Source organism: Vombatus ursinus, unplaced genomic scaffold (genome assembly GCF_900497805.2).
Source record: "Vombatus ursinus unplaced genomic scaffold, bare-nosed wombat genome assembly UNPS02008996.1, whole genome shotgun sequence".
Classification (NCBI taxonomy): Eukaryota; Metazoa; Chordata; class Mammalia; order Diprotodontia; family Vombatidae; genus Vombatus; species Vombatus ursinus.
Window position 1 is genome coordinate 5347385 of NW_020948774.1, and position 16329 is coordinate 5363713.

The 16329-nt window shown below is 43.3% G+C and overlaps 1 protein-coding gene across 1 annotated transcript in view; it reads left to right on the top strand.

Moving 5' to 3' along the window:
- Positions 1-709: 709 nt before the first annotated feature.
- LOC114034428 (RNA binding protein fox-1 homolog 3-like) overlaps positions 710-16329 on the top strand; it is a 157551-nt gene continuing 141931 nt past the window's right edge. The window contains exon 1 of the mRNA XM_027850111.1: positions 710-842. Within this exon, the coding sequence (XP_027705912.1) occupies positions 738-842 (105 nt within the window). The 5' untranslated portion in view covers positions 710-737. The remainder of the gene's footprint in view (positions 843-16329) is intronic.

The following is a 16329-nucleotide window of genomic DNA, read 5'->3' on the forward strand; positions in this document are numbered from 1 at the left end:
CCAGCGCCAGAAACCAAGAGAAATTTTTAAATATCAGAATTTTTAAAATCCAGAAGCAGCTGGGGTTCCTCTGGGAAAAACAGAGGGAGAACAGGGAGGAGACTGGGAAGGGAGGGTGTGAGAACTGGCTGCAAAAGAACTCCGGCAGGCAAAGGGTTAAGTGTGGGATCAGCTGTTGTGCTGTCATTCTGGATTCTCTTCCTTTTATACGGGGCTCTGTTTGATGTTGGAGTACGCCAGGGACTCCCCCTCCCACCGCTTGCCTTACACAGACACGCGCGCCGCGCACACACTCTCGCACTCTTTGCCTACCGGCCTCTGATGGCTCCAAAGTGATATTCATTTTCTCTTTCGCTCTCTCCGTGTGTGTCTCTCCGTGTGTGTCTCTCCGTGTGTGTCTGTCTCTCCCCGTCTGTGTCTCTCCTTGTCTGTGTCTATATCTCTCCTCCTTCTCCCTCTCCCTCTCGTCTTTCCTCTCCATCTCCCTCTCTCTCTCCATCATTCCCCGCCCTGGCTGGGGGAGAACCGGGCAGAGGAGCGCTGCTTTGATGCCTCCCCCTTAAACAGCGCCACGAGGGGGAGGGGAGGGCCCGAAGAGGAGGAAGAGGAGGAGGAGAGAGAAAGGGAGGGAGCCAGGGAAACACTCTAGCTCGCTCGCACACCCAGAGGAACAGAGCAGAGGGTGCGAGAGGAGCCCCGAACTGCCTCCTCGGAGCCGGGCGCCCATCTGCTGCCCCATGCTGTGCTCCATGGCGAACTCGGGCTGCCTCCTGCTGTCCAACTCCGGCAGCATGCTCCCGCATTCAGTGCCCTGCCCGCCTGCCTTCCTCTACCTCCAACAGGTAAGCTAGCCGGCCCCGCTCCTGGCCCCCGGACTTGCACGTGCTTTGGGGGGTGGGGGTAACCGAGATACGAGTAGCCTGCCCAGACCGCTGGACTTAACCTTTTCTTCGCCGGCAGCTTGGTTCCTTCTTCCCCTTTCCTTGGTGCGGGTTGAGGATGGTGTCCCCCCCAGTCCCCCCCCCCCCCCCCACTCCTTCCCAGCTCCACTCAGCTGTCTCTCCTCCGCACCTGGAGAACCGAGAGCCGGGCCGGGTCGGGCCAGGCCGAGCCGGGCCGGAGTGGGCACTGCGGCGACGTCCTGGTTTGCCGAACCCCTTCCTCGCCTTCCCGTCGGGTCGAGGTCATCTCTTGGGCACAGTGGCTGAAGAGGAGGAGGGTCGGGTTGGGGGAGGGGACTGAGTTTGGCGTGTTACTTCATTGTAACTTTTAAGACTATGCTGGATCCGGGCCGCAGAAGGGGGGGGGGGGGGGGGGAAGGGGGGGAGGGGAAGGGGGGGGGGGGAGGGGACAGTGTTGGGAACTTCTTTTTGAGCTGCCAAGAGACTGGGGTCCGACCCTCCCTGGGCACCTCTGCCTGCTTGTCTACGAGTCCTGGGGAGTGCGGGGGTGGAGAGGAGGGAAAGAGAGGCGTGTGTGGGGGAGCCCCAAGCTTTGCTGCAGCGGAGATCGCGGCGCCGGCGGCGGCTTGGAGGGGGCGGATCTCGGAGAGCAGATCGCAGAAAGCACCGCGCTGGCGCTGGCTCTGTAACCCGGGTAGTAGGGGTGTGGGAGAAGACCCCGCAGGGATCAGGAGCCCAGCCCCGGGTGTGAGTTGAGGGGCAGGGAATGGCGCGGGGGCGAGAGTCTTTGCAAACTGCGGCGTCTGGAGGGAGCTCAGGCTAGGGAGATGCGGATCTGTCCTCTAAAATTATTTGGGAACTTGGGGAGGAGGGAAGGAGTCTCCCCGAAGACCAGGAGTGGTTCGGAAGGTTTCTGGAACCCCCAATACCTCCCACCCCGTTCCTGCCAGCTCTGGGCCGCTCCGCGAGGCAGTTCAAGCTGTTCCCTCCCTTCTTCCAGCATAGAGGCAGGAGTGTGGCCCTTGGATCCAATTTGGGACCCGACTCCGGCAGTGGGTATCGGGGGTATGTGTAAGTTATCTCTCCTTGAGTGGCTTTCCCCACACCCCCAGCACAGAGTTGCTGCGGATATTCCAGCCGTACAAAGGCCGCTCCCTTTCCCTACCTATCCCGCCACCGTAGCCCTGAAGGTTTCCACTACCCCAACCCTGTCCTCCTTTGGCCTTTTACTTGTCATCCCTGTCCACCAGAATGGAGAGTTGCTAGATGGGCCTGCAGAGGGGCTTTGGAGGAAACCCTAAGTAGGGAATCTAGCTAAGGCCAGTGATTTAAAAGGTTTAGAGGGAGAAAGAAGGGTCCAGGCCACCATACCTTCCTGTCAACCCAGATTGCTACCCCTGCGCATTCACCTTCCCACAGACAAGAACATCCTGTAGCTGGATCTGGGACCCCAGTTAACTACTGAGACAAAAGGGGTAAAAAGTACATCCTAGATTGGAACTGAAGGCTTGGCACTGGCCTTCTGATGGTCTGGATTGAAAATCCTATTTCAGGCCCTCTTGGGTCTGTTGATTATGTCTTCCTCCGAGATGTAATGGGAAAAAGCAAAGAAAAACATGTGTGTCATTTCTCTTTCTTGAAGTGAAGTGGTTGATACTTGCTATTCTCTTCCTCTTGCTTGCATGTGCCTCTTCTTTACCAATACAACTGTAGAAGAGGAAACCACAGTTAAGTCATACACAGAGGGGCAGTGGGGCAAGGTAAACACAGAGCTCGTCCTTGTTGTGGTCAGAGGATGACGGTGCCCCTAGACTATCTCCAAACACACACACACACACACACACACACACACACACACACACACATTCAGGTGCGATATAGATTTGAATTTAACAAATGATATGCACCAAGAGAAATTAATGAGAGACCAGCTATGGGGACCTTCTTTTCAGTGGAAATGAGATGATAGAGAAGGTACATGAGCCAGTCTCTATTTAAATCCACTATTCCTGACTCTGGCAGTGGGGAATCAGGGTATGTGTAAGTTATCTTTCCTTGAGTGGCTTTCCCCACATGCCTACCACAGAGTTGCTGTGGATAGATCAGAAAGATAAACATCACCTGTTACTTCTAACACTAGGCATCTCACTGTGTATGGTGAAGGTGCCTACCTAGTTTCACCGCAGCTGCTGAGATCGTTACAAGAAATCTCCCCCATCCCCCCTTCCTGCAGTGAACAAAAGTGAGAAGACTTCTAGGACAAGTTTTTCTGTAGCCCTTAGAACATAAATGAAGATATTCTGTGGACTCATAATTTCCCATAGTGGGTCCTACAATGATAAGGAAGCCAACCTTTCCAGTTCCTGATTTCTGTTTCAAACCCTGGACATGATGTCTGGTTCACTTTTTTCTGAAGGGTCATGAGGAATGGGGAAAAGCACACTGATCTACTGATTCACCATCCAGATCAATGAGTGCAAATCAGAACAGAAGTTCAGCTCCATCCGTGCTTTCTTTTTCCTTCTGCAGGTAGCTGCACTCCATGCCATGGGTCAAGGGGTCAAAAGTGACCCCTTTATGCTACTGAAGCACACATGTATTTATGAGGAAAATGCTTTCTTCAGTATTCGGGGTTTTTTTTTCAAGTTGTTCCCCATTTTCATTAATTGGTACAGAGAGGCATTGTGATGCAGTGGATAGAAAGTTGTCTTCAAATTGGCTGTGTGACCCTCGTTAAATCACTCTCAGTGCTGTACACAACTCTCTAAGACTTTTAAATTGTGAAGAAGGCACCAATTCAACACTGGTAGAAGGAGTACCCTCAATTAATGGAGCCACAGGTCCATTCCCTATTCTATTAATCAGTACAATCTAAGTATTACTTTTTTGTTGTTGCTGTTTGTTTTTACAATGCCTTTTATTTTTACAGTCATTTTCTGTATGTCCTTTCCACAAACTCCCTACCGTGAGCTTTCCTTTGAAACAAAGAAAAACAGTTAAACAAAACCAGCTGATATAGAAAGGCACCATGGTGCAATGGAAAAATTGCTGAATTTGGAACCAGCAATCCCACCTTTAATACTACCAAGTCATTTTACCTTTGTGAGTCTCGATTTTCTTATTTATAAAATGGGAAGATTGAACTTCCAAGCTCCAAATCCCTGATCTATGACACAACCATGTTTGATAGCATAAATAACATTCCATGCCATAGTTCCCATCTTTGAATAGATGGAGGAGGGAGGTGCAATTCTTAACCTCTTTTTTGAATCCTAGTGTATTTGCAAACCCCACAACTGTTCTTCCCAAAACACAATCTCCTTCTGCCTATCTTTAGGCTGTATCAAAGTACTAAGCTTGTAGTCATTCTTTGTAGAAAGCACCTAAACATTAAGAGGAGGCAATCATTTCTCACCTAGCCATTCTTCCTTAAAATGAGACCTTTCTTTACTGTAAGATCTATGGTGTAGGTGGTTGGATGGAGGCTCTTTACATAAACTTGTGCATGAGTGAGAATGTTTGTTTCTTATGTAGGCTGTATATTAAATCTAAACAGCACAATTGAGCAGAGTGAAAGATGTGAATTCAAGCAAGACAGAAACATAGTTTGTGGTGCATTAAAATGCAGCAGTGGAATAGGCAAAGGTTTTTATACTAGGTATTTTTTTCAACTTGGGGGTGAAAAGCCTCAAAGAACAGGACTCTGTTTTATCCATTACATGAAAAACTCATTAACCTTTTCCTGCTTTGAGAAGGAGCATATGCTGCTCTTCTCTGGATCCCAAACCTGCTGGGAACTGGACTAGGTCCTCTCAGATAGAAAACTGTTCCATAATTAATTGGACATCTTTTTTGTGACTGTCCACCCCTTCCCTGCCCCTCTCCTGATGGTGGTGCTGATATTTTTCATCATGCTAACACTGCATGGGACAGCCACAAATGAAGCTGTCTGCAAAACTTTGATTAACCAAATGCCAGGGAAAATACAGCTGCAGTGTGGGCTCTGTCATTTGTGAATAGCTCATCAAAGACAGCTGCGTGTATCTTGTGCCTCACTCACATCAGTTCCCTGACAGTATCTGTCTTTGCTCTACCATGGCCCAACTACCAGAATCTCCCATTTCAGGACAGTTTTTGCTCTCTGCAAACCGATCAGATACATAGGGCAACCACCATGCTTAGCCCAAGACCATTATTCTCCTATATGAAGCTGCCTACCCCCTTCTGAAGTTCTTCAGTGGGAAATGTAGGAGACTTAGAATATGGGCCCTAAAGGTTCTACACCCTTCTTTCATCACAATGCACCATAAAAGAATAGGCTTTTCTACCTGAAAACTACCAACATTTGCAAAGAGTTATTTTATGTGATTCAGAGTACAGGCTGCCTTTGAAGGCAAATTATAGAGAATTGCAGGAAATCCAATGAAAAGGAATTTTTGTCACTGTAATTAATTTATTAAGCCATAACATCATATCAAGAGAGTCTTATAGCCACATCACTTACATAGGAAGGGGAATCTTTAAAGGGGAAAATGAAGTATTTTAAGTATTGTGCGTGTGCATACATACAAAAATTAGTAATTGGGTGGGAAAATAATAGATTTGTAGAATAATTCAGAACTGAAAGACACAGTTACATTGTTGGAAATTTGAGCAAGTTGGACCTTCCTGAGAAGGCCTTTTCCCTTCCCTCTCTGAGACTCACTGGAGCCAGACTGTCCTTGGGCATCAGAGCTATAACTAAACATTTTTGTGCCAGGGCAAGCAGTATAAATTGTGTTCTCAGTTGATTAGGGTGGGGGAGGTTGTCATCATGGCAGATGGGAAGACCCCCAGGTATAAGTTTTGGTAGAGTGAGAAGGAGCTTAGCCCACCATCTAATAGCTCACTATTTTAACTCTCCTTGATAGCCATGTACTTAACTATGTCATTTCTATTTAACTTTCAGTGGCCTCTTAATTAGCATACTGGGGAAAAGCCCCAGGTACCCCCCACCATTATGGCTCTGCTTAGGGTCCAGGCCATGACACTAATACATATTTAGGTGAAGCCACCTTACAATTAAGCATTTTTATCAGATGTATCATGACCTAAATCTATACAACATTCTGGTGCTTAATGAATAGTATCATAGTCATGAGTTCTGTTGTGTTTTTTAAAATTGTATCTGTGTAATAAAAGGTTAATTTAAATATCATATAGTGCTTAAAAATAAAATGAGACTGTATCATCTTTAATCACCGGCATTTTCAGCAAACTGAACAGATTCTTTAGATCTGTTATCATCAGTTGCTTCTTGGAGGTTTTTAGTAACAGTAAATTTTCCTGAGGGAATGGAGCAAGGAGTCTCAGAAAAAGGGACAGGGATTTCCAAGCACTATTTTGAGAATTCATTAGAAAATTCTATTCTCATTAATCACTGCTCTCCTTTTGTTCCAAAGCATCATAGCTGCTAATCACAGGAATTTATAAAAGGAGTAATTACTGTAGCAAACTCAGCACTGTTCATTAAACTCTTCATGTACTTTGGGGCATTTACACTTGTTTCCCCAAATTGATGCCTACCACACCTAGACCTCATAAAGGAACCCCAGGACGACTTTGCTTTCTACATGTGGCAGCTCACCCTACACCCCCCCCCACCCCAGACCCGCTCCTACCCATAACACTAACATTTTATCATTTCCAAAGGTGGAAAACAACTGATATGGAAATGGCAACTTTATGCCATTTTTAGAAACACAACACAATGGCTTGTGTTGGGGCAAGTAGGTAGATTAAGGAAGATTATTTGGGTGGGATTTCTCAGGTTAGAGAAGCTAAGTTGGCCATTGGGCAGTCTTGTTGATAAAGCTATCTTATAACAATACTTCTATGCAAGCATATCACTCCTCACACCAAATTCTTCTCTACAAATACAGTATTTTAGAAGATAAATAGTTAACTTTATTCCTACCTCAGCTGTGTTCTGGACCATCACCAAAAGAAAACAAAATTAGATTGAGGGTTTTTGTGTATTTAATTCTTCTAATCCAATCAACATTCGTTGATCACCTACTGTGTACAAGGCACTGTGCTATATCCTGAAGATACAAAGACAAAACAGAAAATAGTTTCTGTCCTCAAGGAGCTTTCATCCCACATGTACTTTTTTCATACAGATGTACTCAGGTAATATAAAAATAACTGGTGCTTTAGATAATTCTTTAAAGTTTGCAGCGTACTTTACAAATATTGTCTCATTTTATCCTCACAGCACCCTAAGAGATAGCTATTACTATTATCCACATTTTACAGAGGGGAAAACTCAGGCAGAGAAACACTTAATTTCAGGCAGAGATTAATGATGTGCCTTGGGTCACATAGTTAGTACAGATTTGAACTCAGGTCTTTTTGCACTTAATCGACCTTACCACCTGGATACATAATGATTTGAAGTGAAAGGGATGCTAACAACTGGAGATGGGGAGAATCAGAAAAGACTTCTTATAGCCTTCATGAGCTGAGTCTAGAAAACACAAAGATGAAGAATGAAGATATAATGCATGCCTTTATTCCTCATATTGCCTGGTGACTCCCCGCCCCCCAAGACACTCCACTTGACCTTCCTTCTCTTGCTATATTTCAGAAATTCCTATGGTGGAAAGTGAACATGGAGTTAATGAAGTATTCTTCTGGGAAAGCTGCTCTTTATGTGTTGGGGGAACCACTCTTTTGTTTTTTAGTGAGTCCAGGTTTATCTGAGCAATTCCTTTAACCAGGCCATGTACAACACAGCATATATTTAGCAGGGTTTGAATATTGCTTAGCATAAAGAGACTGAACCTTCATAAACCATAGGAGTTTCTGTATGAGAGAGAGGAGAGAAAACTGTCTACTAGACCCAGGTAGGAGAGGCAGAGAGAAATGCTGGAATCATTCACATTCAAACTCAGTATAAGCAGCTTGGTTCAGTAGAAGGAGCACTAGATTTGGGAGTCGGGGGACCTGGGTTTAAAACTTGGCTTATCTGCTTACAGACTGTGTGATCTTGGGCAAATTACCTAATTTCCCTGGGCCTCAGCTTCATCATCCACAAAATGAGGGGTTGGTCTAGGTGACATCTAAGGTCTCTTCCAACTCTAAATGGAATTACTATAATCTGTTTTGTGATCAGGGGGATTCTTGTCACTGAATTTTCCCCCGGGTGATGTTTTTGTACAAACAAGCAGAGTCTATATGCAGCTCTAGAGATTTCCACATGTGTAGTAGGGGTTCTCATTATCTTTGTGTGAATAGGCAGGCTCAGATTTAAAGTATGTATGCACACACTCACACACACACACACACACACACACCACATGTGTGGGCACAAATATCTACCGTGGTGATGTCTACCCATTCAGGAGCTCTATGTAGCAGGTATGTAATAGCTAAGCCTGCACATTTGTCACATTTGGCACCTGTAGGATTTTCATGTTCCATTAGAGACACCAGCATCTTTTTGACACATTAGGTTACGGCTGAGCAGTCTAAGATTCCAATCAGAAGTCCCCAGGCTCCCTAGAAACATAGGGTCAAATCCTTACTCGGTCATCTCAGACTTTCATCCTCTCCAGAAAGTCAAAGTACCTGCAGTTAGCTATGTGAGCATCCAAAAAGAAGAGGCCTTTTTTAAAAAATGTAAATGAAACTTTTTTTAGATAAGGTTTTGGGATAGATAGGTAGATGCTGTGAAGTAAAGAGATTGAGAGGAGGGTTTATTCTAGTCTATTGAGGTCCAAGTTCCTGGCTTGGGAAAGGAGTCCTTTCAGCCACTTTCCCTAACCTGTGGACTATGAGTAGCAGGGGAAAGCAGAGGGGTAAGCAGCAAGTTTCACAACAATCCTTTCAGGCAATCACACAGCCCCATGGATTTCCTCAGAGGTTGCTATAGGACAGAGGAAAATCAACACTGCAGAGATGTGAATGCTATGTCTACCTGACTTTAAGCTTCACCCTAGCACAGTGGGGTGCCCACTCTAGAGCCAGACCAGTGAGGCAAGCATACTGAGCCTTAAAGCAATTTTTAAAACATCAGTCTGCCCTTGGGAGAAACAAATGACCAGGATTATAATCAAAATACTTTTCTGAGCAATACCTATTGTGAAGACCCCTAGACTTAAGACACTCTCAGGATCCCTCAAGAAGAATAAGGGTGTTTTCAAAGAGGAGAAGAGATAGCCCAGTATTGCCAGGGCTATTACTCCCAGTTCTGGAAATTTGCCCACAGTGGGTTCCAAGTTTTAGCATCTTCACTGCAGTTAGGCAGAGACTTCTGAACACAGCCTCTCCATCCTTCTCAAAGTAGGATTGCATTGGTACCAGCCACCAGCAAAAGTTTGGTTGGGAGAGGAAAAGTCGACTACTCCAAAGGATAAAAGTAACTGGTTAACACTTACGGCAAGTAGGAGAGATTCATGCTGGTTCCAGAAAGTTTTGTTGTTACTGATCAAAAAAGAATGGGAGAAATGGGAGAATTCAGGTCCCACAACTACTGAGCAAAAATGATCCAGGGCCGGGATTCTTCTCCTTCTTACATTGAGTCCACATCCTGGATTGCTTTACACCTCACCTAGAGTAACCTGTATACCCCCTAAGGAATCCAGTCTAGCCGCAAGCTGAAGAAGGCCTGACCATAGCCCTGTGGGACAGACTTCTCAGATAAGCTCGGTCCAAGAAGCTCTTAGAATTTCTGGAGTAAATGTGATTTATACTTCTCTATTGTTTCTTCTTTCTCTATTTTGTTTTCTGGTAGCTTTCTCTCTTTTTAATCTCTTACCTTCCCCTCTTTTTCTCCCCTTTCTTATATCTTTTCTCTTTTTCTCTTCTATCTCCTCTCCTCCTCTCTCCATTTCCCCTCTGACTGTATGTAATACTTCATGTTTTCTTCATATTGCTTTCCATATTCTATTCTTCTTCTGGGCTTTTCTTATTAGTTACTTGCTTCGTCGATTGCTTTTCATTCCTTTAGATATCACCTCAATTCTCTCACCTGTAAAATGCTAAGGTCCATTCTAGCTTAGGCCTCATTTTTCTCTCTTCCTTTCTTCCTATCTCTTCTTCCTTCTCTTCCTTCCTCTCTCTGAATGTCTTTGTCTCCCTTTGTCTGTCTTTCCCTCTTTCTCACTCTCACTCTTTTCTGTCTCATTCTTCCTGTCATACTTTCTCTTCTGCCTCACTCTGTCTTCTGTCATACTCTTTTTCTCTCCCTCTGTCTATTTTTCCCTATTTCTCTTTCTCCCTCCATCTTCCTGTTTTTCTCCCTCTGTTTCTTTCTCCCTCTATCTCTTTGTGTTTTTCTGTCTCTTCCTCTGTCTCTCATTCTCCCTCTGTTTTTATCTGTTTCTCTGCCTTTCCTTGTATCTATCTCTGTATCTCTCTCTGTCTCTGTCTGTCTGTCCCCTCCCCCTACTCTGCGTGTCTGTCTTTCTGTGCATCTCTCTCTCTCTCAAGCACAGCGTCCAGACCCACCCAGTCAATTTCTGAACTTGCCAGCTCTGCAGAGTCCCATCTAGCCCAGCTACCTGATCCCCACCAGACCAATCACCCAAATGGTTATTTGGTCTTCTCAGGGACTGCGAATATATTACAAATTGGGTTTACACAAGATCAGCAGGATTTACTCCAGGCCTTCTGTGTAACCAACCCAGCTGAAATGTGATCCTTGGCACCAATAACCTATTAAAGGGAGTGAGGCAAGAGTTGGAAAGAGACACAGTCTGGGAGAAGAATCCAGAGGCTCTGTCAGGAAAGCTGATGGGTGTTCAGATGACCAATAAGCTGCTAGAGGTATGTGCTACTGACACTGCTTCTGGTGGGGGGGGGATTTGAACTTCCTGAGTCTGCACTAGGTTATGTTTGACTCATTGACTGAATTTAGCTAGGCCTGGCCCATCCAAGAAGCCCAGTTTTGCTTCCCACTTAGGATTTGCTTATTTTGTCTGGTTCAACCCAATATCTGACTTAACATAAGGAAATGGCTGAGTGGCAATGTTGCCTCCCAAACTATACTGTAAACTCTTTGAGGACAGGGACTGTCATATTCTTCTTTCTCTTCCCAGCATCTGATGCAATATATTGCACATCCAATTGCATTCCACACATATATATTAAGTGCTTAATATGTGCACGGTATTGTGCTAGGTTGTTGTTCAGTTGTTTTTTAGTCATGTTTGACTCTTCGTGACCCCATTTGGGGTTTTCTGGGCAAAAATATTGGAGTGATTTGCCATTTTCTTCTCCAGCTCGTCTTACAGATGAGGAAACTGAGGCAAACATGGTTAAGTGACTTACCAGGGTCATTCAGTGAGTAAGTGCTTAAAGCCAGCTTTAAACTAGGGAAAAGGAGTCTTCCTGACTCCAAGCCTGGTACTCTGTCCACTGTGCCACATACCTGCCCGTACAGAAATGAAAACTGACATGGTCCCTGTCCTCAAGGGGCATGATATGGGATGAGGGAACCCTAGGATGACAAACAAAGTCATTAGAAAGAGTTCTCGGGGGTGACAGGGTCCTATTGTTCTATAATCACTGTCCAGAAAGGGCAGGTTGTCCCACAGGCTACCAGGCAAATGTGCCTGGGAAAATTCAGGTCCTATCACTGCTGAGATAAAATGATCCAGGGCAAGATTTCCTCTCTTTTGTTGGTGGGTCTTTCATATCTAGTCCAGACCCAACATTGTTTTACACTTTATTTCTCTTTTTCCTCTAAACAGCCTTTGAGACCTTGAACTAAACCTGCTTTTCTCTTTCTGTCCACCAGCCACTGTCTTTGTGGCTTAATAACAACTCTGTAACAACCCAGGGTTGTCACTAAGAGCCGGCACTGGCTCAAGCAGAAGGTGAGTGACAAATGGGCAGATGTTTTCCAACACAGGCATGTTATTTATGCTCATTATATCACATGATAGAGTGGGAAAAGTACCTGACTGGGAGTTCAGAAAAACGAGATTCTAGTTATGGCTGTCACCAACTTGAGCTGCATTCCGTGCCTTTGTACAAAAGGGTCCACCATGCCTGGAATGCACTGCCTCTTCACCTCCACCTTGTAGAGTGAATGCCCCACTTCTTTCAAAGCACAATTCAGGTGCCATTTCTGCCATAAGACCTGGTCTTCTTATTAGTTACTAATTCTCTTTCACTCTTGGAATTACTTTGCATATGTTTTGTATTTATAGGATTATTAAATAATTAAATTAAATATTTATATACTTAAGCATATAACTATTTATATTTATATAGGAGGCAGCTGTATGGCTCAGTGGATAAAGTACTGGGCCTGGAAGACCTGAGTTCAAATTCAGCCTCAGACACTAGCTGTGTGACCCTGGGCAAACCTTCGTTTATCTTAATCCACTAGAGAAGGAAATGGCAAATCATTCCAGTATCTCTGCCAAGAAAACCCCAAAGATATTGGCATGATATGGTCCATGGGGTCACAAAGAGTCAGACACAACTGAACAGTAACAACAACAATTTGGCTACATGTTGCAATCCCTTAAAACAGTATGAGTTTCTTGAAGGTAGAAGCTAGTTTGTATCTGTCTTTATATCCTCAGCACCTAGCAAATACTTAATAATTAATAATAATAATACCTAGCATTATAGCAATTTAAATTTTGCTAAGTGCTTTATAAAATATTATCTCATTTTATCCTCCCAACAACCCTGGGAGGTAGATGTTATTATAGTTCCCACAGATGAGGAAACTGAGGCATGCAGAGATTAAGTGACTTACCCAAGATCAACAGCTAATAAGTGCTTGAGGCTAAATATGAACTCAGGTCTTCTGGACTTTAAGTCTAGTGCTCTATCCATAGCACCATCTAGCTGTCTATAAAAAAATTTATATTGAACTGAAATTTTTGTGTGACCTTGAGCAAATCACTCGGCTTCTCTGGGCTTCCACTTTCTCATCTATAAAAAGTTCCCATCTACTATGAGTATTCTAATTTGGAAAGCTGAGGTGTGAATAATCCACACTGCAGCCCCACCTCCTCTTTCCCCACATACATAAACATCATCACCTACCTTCACACTATTTCTCTTTCTCCTAATCCTTCAGGTGTTTCTTCTCCTAGTATCTCCATCCCTTGCCTCACACACATAATCACTCCGAGTAATTAGTGACATGCACATGCAAGCATCTATTTACTATTGTTCCCAGCCTTCCAACATATCTGAGATACACATCACCCATCTCCCCTCATATTTTGTCAGATCTACACACACACACACACTTCCTCACAGCCTGTGTCACTCATACCACTGTCCCTATGCTTACTATATCTGGCACATAGATATGTATCCCTTACTTTATATTTTGCTTGAAAATACCCATGTCCTTCAACTTTGGGGACTGGCATTTATGGGTTCTGTCAGTATATTTCAAGCTTAAATGTGTCCAATGACCAAATTAGTTTGGGAAACTCTGGACCAAAGGAGAATGCATATCGTTACTATATATAGCACACTCTATAGTATGTTGCCTATAGGCTAAGTAAGCATAGCCTACTTAGACTATGCTACTCGGAGAATCTATTATAACCCCAATTAAAGTCTATACTTCTCCCTTTCTCTCTCTATTTCTCTTCCTAACCCTCTATATTTCCAAAGTCCCATGGATGGCTTTTCTTCTAGATTAGGGGTTCTCAAATTTTTTTCTGCCACAGACATCTTTGGCAGTCTGCAAAACCTATGAACCCCTTCTCAGAGTAATGTTTTTAAATTTATAAAACAAAACAAATAGGATTACAAAGGAAATCAATGATATTAAAATATGGTTTTCTTCTTTTGGGGGGGGGTCCTAGGCCATAGGGTTAAGTGACTTGCCCAGGGTCACACAGCTAGTAAATGTTATGTGTCTGAGGCTGGATTTGAACTCAGGTCTTCCTGAATCCAGGGCTGGTGCTCTATCCACTGTGCCACCTAGCTGCCCCCAAAATATGGTTTTAAAAATACTTTATGAAAAACAAATTTTCAAACTTCATATTAAAAATCTCTGTTCTAAACCATCCTTACAATTCCATATGAACAGATGAGCAGACCAGTAACACTGATGATCAGATTATTATAGCCAAAGTATGAACATTAAAAATGTAAAGCATTTGATTCATTTCAATAAGCATTTGTTTAACGCCTGCTCCATTCAGGGACACTGTGCTTGGTTCTAGGGATATAAAACCAGAGCAAACAAATGAAGCTCCCTCAAGGAATTTACATTCAGTTGGAGAGTAACAACAACCAACATTGAAGTAGTACTTTGAAGGTTGCAAAGTGTTTTATGTGCATTGGCTCATATAGTCCTTACAGCAAAAATAATGGAGTTGGTACTTTGGGGGAGGGTCTGGATAATTTCTGGGGTGTTAGGAACTCCTATTGAAGAAACTGTCTCTACCAGCACAGACCATCTGCCCCATAACTTAAGAGAGTTTCCTGAGAACTCTGAAGATTAAGTGATTTACTCAAGGTTGTGCAGCTAGATGGCACAGTGGATAGAGCACTGGGCTGAGAATCAAGAAGACATCTTCATGAGTTCAGATCTGGCCTCAGACACTTATTAGCTGTGTGACCTTGGGCAAGTCATTTAACTCTGACTCAGTTGCTTATATATTAGATGAGTTGGAGAAGGAAATGGCAAACCATGCCAGTATCTCTGCCAAGAAAACCCCAAATGAGGTCAGGAAGAGTCAGACCCAACTGAAATGACCAAATAACAACAACACAGGTTGTACTTAAACTTTAAACTCTTTTCTAACTCCAAGGCCACTTGTCCCTGCACTATACTATGCTGACTTTCCAAATAGGGACCATGGATATTTATATCTCCATTTTGCAGATGAAGGAAACTGAGATTCAGATGAAGTATCTATAGTTATATAGATTAAAAAGTATCAGAGCTGGGATATGAACCTCATTTACCTGACTCTAAATTAAGCTCTCTTTCTACTATACTATGTTGTCTCAATGATAACAATGGTGATGATTCATATTTCTAAGATATTTAAGGTTTATAGAACAATCCTATGAAGTAGATAGTTTAAGTACTATCATCTCCATTTTATGAATGAAACAACTAAGGTGGGTGGGATGTTGTGAAGCTCAAGTGAGATAATGGATGAAAAGCATTTTGTAAATCTTAAAGCACTATAAAAATGCCAATTGTTATTATTATTATCATCCTTCAGTCACCAGATCTCAAGTCTGGTGATGACTTCATTCCCTAAGCCTTCTACTGTATTCCTGCTGAGCTCAAGAAATCTTTATAGTGCAATACAAGAATGTGCTGGTAAATATTTAACAACCAGGCTCTCAAGGGAGAATAAATGTATGCATGCATACTTTTGATTTTAATCTGCATTATTAACACTTTTTTGAAGTCCAAAAAATCAACAAAATAATAAATCAAGCCCTGATTTATAGATTGCCAATTTCTGAGGTATAAATGCTTACACTGAAAATTTAACAATTGGCTCTCACAAATCTGTTAGAAGTGAGTGGTTCCAGCATACACCTCAAACTAAGGAAAAGAGAGTCACTTAAGTGACATACCCAAGCTCATATAAGCAGGCCTCACTCTGGACTTTTGAGTCTCACATCAGTACTTTTTCCACTATCATCATAGGATGCAGTGTTAAAAATGACCTAAAGACCATCTGGTCCAAGCTTCTCCTTTTACAGGTGAAGAACTGAGGCCAACGGAGGTTTAGTGACTTTGTTTATGGTTTGATTTGAACCCTGGTCCTCTGAATATTCAGTGCTTTTTCTACTGTACCATGTCATCTCCATCATGATGATGATGGTGGTGATGATGATGATGATGATGATGATGATGATACCACCATGTGGAATTTTCCTCTCTCTCTCCCTTCTATCTCTTGAACCTTTAAATACTAACTTAAATGCCATTCCCTCCATGAAGCCTTCCTTCTTTGATCCCTAGAGTTAGAAATAACCTTGCCTTTCAGTCCTTATGTGGCATTTTGCTGGCAACCTTTTAAGGTATGATTATGCTTTATAGCTATCTGGGTTTGTAACTTTCATGAAAGCAGAACCTATGTCTTACCTAGACTTTATATTTTCCTTTGGAAATGTGAGTGTCACAAACTCATCAAGTCTGTCCATTCCATCTTCAAATCAAAGCCTAGAACAGTGCAAGGCACACAGTAGATATTTAATGAATGCTCATTGAACTTAAGGGTAATTTTGAGGAAGAAGGTAGGGATGTTGAAGACTACCTTACTTTTCCTTATTTCCAAATTGGATGGAACTAGAGAAACTATACATTCCTTTGAGCAATCCAAGGAGGCTTCTTGAAGAAGGAGGCTTTCAGGAGCCTATTGAATGGGGAGTCTAGTAGCCCAAACCCAGACACGTGGCCCAAGAGACCCAATTGGAAAAGAAATAC